General features: G+C 34.2%; 1 protein-coding gene across 1 annotated transcript; it reads right to left on the bottom strand.

Moving 5' to 3' along the window:
* Positions 1-668: 668 nt before the first annotated feature.
* On the bottom strand, positions 669-8,856 carry utp4 (UTP4 small subunit processome component). Its single transcript, XM_051134301.1, has 17 exons — positions 8,735-8,856; positions 8,254-8,426; positions 7,918-8,106; positions 6,362-6,446; positions 6,170-6,259; positions 5,854-6,065; positions 4,690-4,861; positions 4,510-4,601; positions 4,321-4,417; positions 3,433-3,497; positions 2,171-2,293; positions 1,863-2,016; positions 1,665-1,771; positions 1,482-1,577; positions 1,207-1,392; positions 1,004-1,114; positions 669-907 (listed from the first exon to the last, which is right to left on the bottom strand). The coding sequence occupies exons 2-17, from the start codon at positions 8,410-8,412 to the stop codon at positions 791-793; spliced, it is 2,055 nt and encodes a 684-aa protein (XP_050990258.1). The 5' UTR covers positions 8,413-8,426; positions 8,735-8,856; the 3' UTR covers positions 669-790.
* Positions 8,857-9,679: the final 823 nt, after the last annotated feature.

The following is a 9,679-nucleotide window of genomic DNA, read 5'->3' as shown; positions in this document are numbered from 1 at the left end:
GTAATTACTTATGCTGTATATAGTATTTAGAAATATTTCCTTTTATATCATATTTGCATTTTAGTTTGTTTTATACATTTTGTCAGTTTAGCTTTTTAAATATTTATTTCTATATAACCTTAATGTTTATTTTTAAGTAATTACTCAGATTGTATATCATTATAGTATTTATAAATATTTGATTTTATTTCATATTTGCACTTTAGTTTGTTTTATTTTTTTTCACCAGTTTCAACAGCTTTTTAAACATTTATTTCTGTATAATCTTAATGTTCTATTTTCAAGTAATTACTTAGATTGTATATCATTACAGTATTTATAAATATTTGATTTTATTTCATATTTGTATTTTAGTTTGGTTTATTAATTTTTGTCATGCACTTTTGTCAGTTTCAGTTTTTTTTTTTTTTTAAATCTTTCTAACCTTTTTTTTTTTTTTAAATAAGGAAATACTCCATCTTTAAAACTTGCCATTAGTTGCAAAGGCAATATTTTTTAATTTTCAAGTTGAGCTTGTTTTTCTTTTTTTCCTTTAGATAATATTTATATTTCAGCTTTATTTCAATTACTGAAAACTTACTGTTAACAATAACATCAGAACATACATGAAAATATCAAACTTAACCTTTTCAGACAAAAAAAGACCAATGCAGCAGTTACAGTAAATATTTCTTTTTAATACTGACTCAGCAGTTTTTACATGGAGGGAAACAGGGAACAATTTGCAGTCTCTTAATAAAAACACACTTCCTCACTGAGGCCACACACATACAGATGGAAAGCTTTTTCCTTATGTGGCAAATTTCTTTTGTTTGATAGGTGCAGGCAACTGAGTGGCGACATCCTCCAGAGGGCGCTCAACCACCACCAGAGACTGATCTGACATCATCTCAACACACAGGATATCCTAAAAGACAAATAGAGGAAAAAAAAGGTTTGCCACTCTCCATCCAAAATTGCTGGAAAAGAAAAAAAAAGACACATGCAAGTTGCTCACACACACCTTGAAGGTCTTGCAGACTTTAAAAGCGTGACTGTGAGCTTTCCTCTGTTCTTCTGGGAGGCTCTTCAAAGTCAGCTGATTGTAGAACTGAGTTTTGTTATCAGGCAGTGGCTGGAAAAAAAGTCACAGTTTTGTAAATGCATGAAAAAATAGCTGTTTTTAGACATTCAGATGCTTTCTGAATATGATCAAGTTTGTCTCACCAGGGTTTGGTCAATGATGCAGAACATGTACGTATCATGCAGGATGACATGGGAGGGATTTTGTGGATTGAACATCACATTGAGACACGGTGTGTCTCTTTCCACCCAGAGGTGATGAAGGCCCTTCCTCTGCACCATTCTGCTCCAATCTGTGTATTGTTTGTGCTCTATGGAATACTCAAACATCTGTAGATGACACGAGAAACAATCAAACCCACTTCATCTCACACTTACGTTTTTCAGTGGACACATTGTCAAAAAAGCCCAGTGATTACCTGTTGATCCGCATGCATCATGAACAAACAGTTTGTTGTTGGGTGAATTCCCATGGCGGTGACAGCAGAACTGTATACAGGAACTGTGCAATGAGCCTGAAACATATTAGGTCATTGTTAATCATCAGTCTTCTCTCAAATGTTTCTTTAAGGTTATACAAATACTGCGATCATATAACACACCTTCCGTGTCTGCAGGTTGTAGACGTGAACCTCGTGGTCATTGTTTGCAGAGGCCAACCATTTGCCATCCTCGCTGACTGCTAATAAGTGAATGGCCTGATGGGAACCTAAAGGAGGACAACTTTGTTACATACATACGTTTTAACTGTGTTAATTTCTATAAACTTTTCACACCAGCCTAAAGTAGTAACACCTCACCTGACTTGGGTTTAAGGGTGGCCACAAACTTGCATCCTGACTGGCTGAGAGAAACTAAGTGCACTGACTGTGTAGAGGCGGAAAACAAATGGGAGGAGTCTGAGGAGAAGCAAAGCTGATTGGCTGAGCTGAGTACCTTTGGAAGTTTGGATATCTGAAAGAAGAATAACATCAATGTTGGTACCAGTTAATCAGTTTTCATGGAGTTCTTGGGATTCTTCAAAACTTGATGAGAACCCATTTCTTTATCATGCTTCAAAACCATGTAATGTGTTTTCATGCAACTTAGTGAAAAACATCTACAGTACCTTGGTGATGCTGACATTGTTATTGTCACAGTGTAGCCTGTAGAGCCTTAGACTGCTGGCTGTGGAGTACACAATCCATTCTCCACAGGGAGACACAGCACTGCAGCGGATGTGATCCTCACCCTACGGATAAACATCATAATCACAGTCACTTCATTTATTGCAGCTCTATGGATGTAACAACTCTCACAACATTGTGCTTAGTTACACAGATTCTAGACTATTCGATATGGGTGTAAGGAGACCTATCATGCCCCTTTTTACAATATGTAACATAAGTCTCAGGTGTCCCCAGAATGTGTCTGAAGTTTCAACTCAAAATACCCCACAGATCGTTTAATATATTTGTTTTCAAAATGCCTAATTTGAGTGGAAGTAGAAACATGCTTTTTTCATGCATGTCTCTTTAAATGCAAATGAGCTGCTGTTCCCTGCCCCCTTTTCCAGAATAGGGCAGTGCCTTTACAGGTCATAACTCAGATACTCTGATAAAAACATCTGTTTGGTTTTGATTATCATGTCTATCGTGTTGAAATCATGTTTTTTAAAGCTGTATCAGTTTAAATTTCTGATTTAGGGTTTTCTGAGCACACACATTCAAAGCACGCACACAGAAAGCAGCTGTCACATGGCATGCGAGCACTAAAGTTCTCTTTCATGTCGTATTGTGCTTAAACTGTTAAATACACACAAGTTTAATATTAAAAACACGAGTTATAAAAACAGTTGATTACGTCTGAGAAGGTAAACAGCTGGGAAAGAAACTGCATGCTTATATTAGATCTGTGTGGCAGCAGCGTAATATACAGTAAATAAATCAATAAATCCACTGCTCTCTTGTCTCCTGAGGCTGGGACTCTAAATAGTGTTCTGTGCTCGTCTGTGTAGCCAACGACAGAACAGTTAGCATGCTTTGAGCGATCTTTTGCCATGGTGTTAAAACTGGTACACCGCTGTCACTTGCGAAAACACAATGTCTGCGCCATAGGTGGAATCATGCAGATTAAAGGGCGGTAATATTATAATAAGATCCCTCTTTTATGTCACGGGAAGAGCGAAATCTGAGCGTCTCGTTTTTTCACAAACTTGCACAAAAAAGGCTTACCAAAAATTTAAATTTACTGGGTTGTTCTTTTTAATGTTTTCTGGGTTGGTAGATGCACTGGGGACCCAATTATAGCACTTAAACATGGAAAAAGTCAGATTTTCATGATGTCACCTTTCAAAAAAAATGACATTGATTTTCGAAACAAGCACTGTACCTTCACTTTCAAATGAAGCAGCTTTTCTGGATTTCTTTTTACAGTTAAACTGCTTCCTGGTACACCTGAAAACAAAGACCAATAGTCAGTTTCATGCCAAAGTCAACTCAAATTCAAAAAGTCAAATTATTGTTATTATTGTTATTATTATTATATTCTGCTTGATATTAGTTTTATAAAACATTCCAACATAAGTTTTACAATAAATAAAAATGTTCACTATGGGAATACTGTATAAAACCATTATAGAATGCACCTATAATGTAAATTACATTAAAACAGTAATAATGTATATATATATTTTTTATTTTAATTAGGGCTGTCAAAGGATTAATCCCACACAAAAAAATGTGTTTGCCTAATATATGTGTGTGTACTGTGTGTAATTGTTATGTACATATAAATACACACAAATTAATGTATATATTTTAAAGAAATGTTATTTATTTACTAAATATTTTTATTTATATATAATATAAATTATATTAAAAAATTATAATACTTGTAAATATTTCTAAAATATATACATGAATGTGTTTGTATTAATACATACATAGTAATTACACACTGTACACACACATATTAGTCATACTCAAACTTTTATTTTGTATGCGATTAATGGTGATTAATTGTTTATAGCCCTAATTTTAATATATTTTAAACTGCTATTTATTCCTGCAATTCCAAAGCTGAATATTTAGTGTCTTTAGTGTCACATGATCCTTCAGAAATCATTCTAATATATGGATTTGAAGCTTGAAAAAACATTTATTATCATTAATGTTGAAAACAGTTGTGCTACTTAAAATTTTGATATAATTTCAGGGTGCTTTTGAGAATGTTCAAATGAAGTGTGTCCAAACTTTTAAGGATCACACTGAATATCACCTTTTCCTTCAGTCTCTCCCAGTCTCCAGAGCTCCAGATGACCAGTGTACTGGAAAAGCATCAGGCCTGATTTCTTTGCACAGGTTACCAGTCTCCTCTGCAATGCAACAGAGCACAACAGGTCCCTCTCATTAAAAACCAATTACAAACATGTTGTCTATGTGCAAGTCATAATTTTACAATACTCACATGTGGAAAGTGAATCTTCCTCAAAGCTGAGGCCACTGACCTCACTTCAATCTTGTCTAGTAAAGGTCTCACAACAAGCTGTGCATCCATACCTGAGACAACAATGCTTGTTTAAATTATTTCAAACCTTAACACTTCAGTCATAGTGATCTAAGAATAAGCATCTAAGAATATACTCACCTCCTGAAACCACAGCTGTCGTGATCTCCGCCACAGCTCTGATGTCATGCGTGTGGTTCTTAAATGTTCTGGTTCTGACCCATTCTTTGTCATCCTTACCCAAAACCATAGAGACGAACTGGAACTGTACCACAGTTCCCTCTGATGTCCCGGCAACAAGGCTGTCCTCATCCTGTCATTCAAAAAAGGAAAATTAGACAAAATTAGTTCATATTCTTATAATATGTCATGTGTTTTATTAAAGGAGAAGTTCACTTCCAGAATAAAAATTTGCTGGTAATTTACTCAACCCCACATGATCCAAGATGTTCATGTCTTTCTTTCTTTAGGTGAAAAGAAATGAAGGATTTCAGGATTTTTCTCCATATAGTGAACTTCAATGGGGATCAATGGGTTAAAGTCCAAACTGAAGTTGGGACCAATGCAGCTTCAAAGGGCTCTACACAATCCCAGCTGAGGAATAAGGGTCTTATCTAGCAAAACGATCAATCATTTTTCTAACAATTTTCTTACAATTTATATACTTTTTAACCACAAATGCTCATCTTGCACCAGCCTGACCTCATGCATTAACTAATCATGTTGGAAAGGTCACGCGTGACGTTGGTGGAAGTACCGACCCAGTGTTCACAAAGCGAACGTGCAAAGAAAGTCAAACTCCCTTTACAAAAAAAGATAAAACATTTATGTTGGACAATTTTGAAATTAGAGGTGAACACAAGATGGAGTTTTTTGCCGTACCCTACCTTTTTAAACCAAAGTACACAGACAAAGAACTAACCACACGTGATCTTTTCAACGTGATTACATAATGCTAGTGCAAGACCAGCATTTGTGGTTAAAAAGTATATAAAAAGTATATAACGTTTAATTTTTTTGGAAAATGATCAATCGTTTTGCTAGATAAGACCCTGATTCCTTGACTGGGATTGTGTAGAGCCCTTTGAAGCTGCACTGAAACTGCCATTTGGACCTTCAACCCATTGGCTCCCATTGAAGTCCACTATATGGAGAAAAATCCTGGAATGTTTTCCTTAAAAACCTTCATTTCTTTGTGACTGAAGACAGAAAGACTTGAACATCTTGGATGACATGGTAAATTATCAGGACATTTTTATTCTGAAAGTGAACTTATCCTTTAGGAGAAAGATTTAATCTTCTAACCTGAGAGACTGATAACGCCAGCACATCACATTTTGTGACATTATGACTTTTGATTAGTGTGCCAGTTTGATCATCCCACAGTTTGACCATTCCCACAGAGTCTCCGCTGATGATGGTCCCATCCGTGAGGTAGACCACACTCCACACCACGCACTCCTTACTGCGGGACGTCCCGACCCCTCTGTCAGCTAGCATTCTGTGTATAGAGTGGCCTAGAAAACGTATTAAACACTTGATTACGTTCATATATTCCAGTTCATGTACTAATTACATCACTGACTACAAGAGTACATTCTAAAAGAATGATGCTGTTTACCTGTCTCTACATTAAAAATCTGGATCATATCCATCATTCCAGCTGCTATTTTGGAGCCTGATGGGTGCCAGGACAGAGAGATGATGCGGCCTGTGGAATAGGGATTTCATTAGACGTTCAGATTTTTTAATCTTTAATACAATAACTAATCATCACATTCATCTGAAATTTCAAATAGGACTACAGTCGTACTTTTTTGCCTGTCCAGATTTCTCTCAAACTGTATTGTGTCTTCAATCACCTCGAACAGTTTCACAGTTCCGTCTTCACAGCCAACCTACAAATATTAAAAGCCCAAAAATGAAAGTGAAATTGAAAGTGTACTTTTTAAGTACCATTAAGTGGCCTTTAATTTCATTAGTATTGCACTACCAGTCAAACGTTTTTGGACAGACATTTTTAATGTTTTTAAAAGAAGTCTTTTCGGCTCACCAAGCCTGCATTTATTTGATCCAAAATACAGCAAAAGCACTAATATTGTGAAACAGTTTTGCTATTTAAAATAACTGCTTTCGATTTGAATGTATTTTAAAATGTAATTTATTCCTGGGATTAAAGCCAAATTTTCAGCATCATTACTCCAGTCGTCAGTGTCACATGACCGTTCAGAAATCATTCTGATTTGCTATTCAAGAAACATTTATTATTACTATTATTATTATCATCAATATTTACAACAGTTGAGTACATTTTTTAGAAAGAATAGAAAGATCCAAAGATCACCATTTATCTGATTAATTTTAATAAAAAAAACATCTTTTGTAATATTATACACTATACAATTTAAAAGCTTTGAGTCAGCGTGTGTATATATACATATAATTGATAATTTAAACTGATCAAAAGTGATGATAAAGACATTTATAATGTTACAAAAGATTTCTATTTCAGATAAATGCTGTTCTTCTGAACTTTCTGAAACCTGAAAAAAAATTCTACTCAGCTGTTTTCATAATTGTAATAATAATAATAATAATAATAATAAATGTTTTTTTGAGCAGCAAATCAGAATATTAGAATGATTTCTGAAGGATCATGTGACTGTAGTAATGATGCTAAAAATTCAGCTTTGAAGAAACTTTGAAGAAAAAAAAAATTACATTTTTAAATATTTTCAAATAGATTTTAAACAGTAAAAATATTTCAAAATGTTACTGTATTTTGGGTCAAATAAATGTAGACTTTTAACAATAATAATATTAATAATAATAATAAAGATTTTGAGCAGCAAATCAGCATATTAGAATGATTTCTGAAGGACCATGTGACTGGAGTAATGATGCTGAAAATTCAGCTTTGAAATCACAGAATAAATGACATTTTACAATATATTCCAATAGAAAATAGTTATTTTAAATAGTAAAAATATTTTTAAAATGTACTCTTTTTTGCTGTACTTCGGATCAAATAAATGCAGGCTTGATGAGCAGAAGAGACTTATTTAAAAAAAAAAATAAAATAAAAAATAAAACTTTTTACAGGTAGTGTATATAATATGCAATTAAAGCTTTTTATATATATATATATATATATATATTTTATTAGATCTGAAGTACACTATTAGTACACTATCTGAAGTGCACATTCAGTACAATTATGCACACTTCTTTTCTGCAAGTGTTTGCTTGCTTTATCTTACCTTAAAATAAATACCATTTGTTTTTAAACTGATTTCATTATCTAATGCAATGACATTTATACATTGAGAGTAGCTGATTTTTGTGACTGTACACTTATTGGAAACCTACCGCTAAGTGTGTTCCTTGTTGATTGCCTGTAATGGCCCAGATTGGCCCTCCGTAGGCATCTGTGGTGTATTTTACTTTCTGGTTTGTCAGGTCATACTCTGTTATTCCACCGTTTAGTCCTGCACTGAACAGACGATCCCCAACCCAGGACAGGCCTTCAATCCCACACTGCTCTCTGCCAGGGATGATCTGTGGACAAGGGAAACACAATTAAGCATCATTAAGAAACAATCTCCTGGTCGAAAATAATTTTATCATCATAGCTCTGGTACCCAAACCTAAGACGGAGGTGTCTTACGAGGACCAATTTGATGAATATGACTGAACGTAAGTTACCTTTTCTTGGAAACATCTGTCTGAAGAGTGGAAAATCTCCACTGATCCGTCCACCCTCGCTACTGCTATCCTTTCGGTGTCCCGGTTGAAAGCCAAGGCTCTGATTCCCGACGGCATGTAGTCAAAGAACCGAACCCGGTGAACTTTAAACTCCCCCATCGCTGATGTGAGATCTGTAGACATCATGAGAACATGGTTTTAGTTAAAGAAGATTCTGCTATTATCATCAAATAGTTAAATGAGCACGGACTGGTCACTACAGAGATTCTAAACGACACGACGGTCCTAAAAGTTTATATAACTGTAAATGCAACTATTTAAAAATCATATTTTGCTAATTTAACAATTCGACTACGCGCATCATGTTTTGGCTTGTCCCTGAAAGTGTCTTTCTGAAGTAGGTTAACTACTGATTTAGGTGACATATACTTCATGTCGTATGATTCGAGATGATGTGCAAAATGACAATTCCGTTCCTTACCTTATTTTCTTATATATTACTCGCTTTCAGATGTTTTACCACTCAGAAGAAACGCACACGTTGAGCTGCAAGAGGTACCACGTTGGGACCCCTGACCCGGAACGGAAGCCCGGCTACAAACATGAATTTCAAAATAAAGGTCTCGAAACAACAGTATTGTTGTAGATATTGTTTCGATGTTATTTATGTGTAATATGCTAGTTAAAGCTTTTAATTACAATGTCGATACAATGTAATTACATCAAATACATGTGTAAGATATTGAAACGTTAACGTAACATTTAAACCACTTACAAACAGTAAAAATAAGGTGAAAAAAGACCTTTTAAAGGGATTTTGATTAAAGAAAACCGCAAATTCAGCCTATTAACAAACTTCAACTTTGAACAAAAATAAAAGTAAATTGATTAAAAACGATTAAAAATCTTTTTCATGACAATCAATGAAGTTTAATCGTACACTACCAGTCAAAAGTTTTTGAACAGTATGATTTTTAATGTTTTTAAAAGAAGTCTCTTCTGCTCATCAAGCCTGCATTTATTTTATCCAAAATACAGTACATTTTTAAAATACTTTTACTGTTTAAAATCTATTTGAATATATTTTAAAATGTAATTTATTTCTGTGATTTCAAAGCTGAATTTTTAGCATCATTACTCCAGTCACATGATCCTTCAGAAATCATTCTAATATTCTGATTTGCTGCTCAAAGATATTTATTATTATTATTACGATTATGAAAACTATTATTAGTAGATTTTTTTCAGGTTTCCTTGATGAATAGAAAGGTCAGAAGAACAGCATTTATCTGAAATGGAAATCTTTTGTAACATTATAATGTCTTTGTTATCACTTTTGGTCCATTTAAAGCACCCTTGCTAAATAGAAGTGTTATTTCTATAATTTCTTTACCAAAAAATAATGACTCCAAGCTTTTGAAAGGTA

Source organism: Labeo rohita, chromosome 18 (genome assembly GCF_022985175.1).
Source record: "Labeo rohita strain BAU-BD-2019 chromosome 18, IGBB_LRoh.1.0, whole genome shotgun sequence".
Taxonomy (NCBI): domain Eukaryota; kingdom Metazoa; phylum Chordata; class Actinopteri; order Cypriniformes; family Cyprinidae; genus Labeo; species Labeo rohita.
The sequence above is the reverse complement of the archived record's forward strand: the minus strand, read 5'-3'. Positions and strand labels throughout refer to the sequence as shown.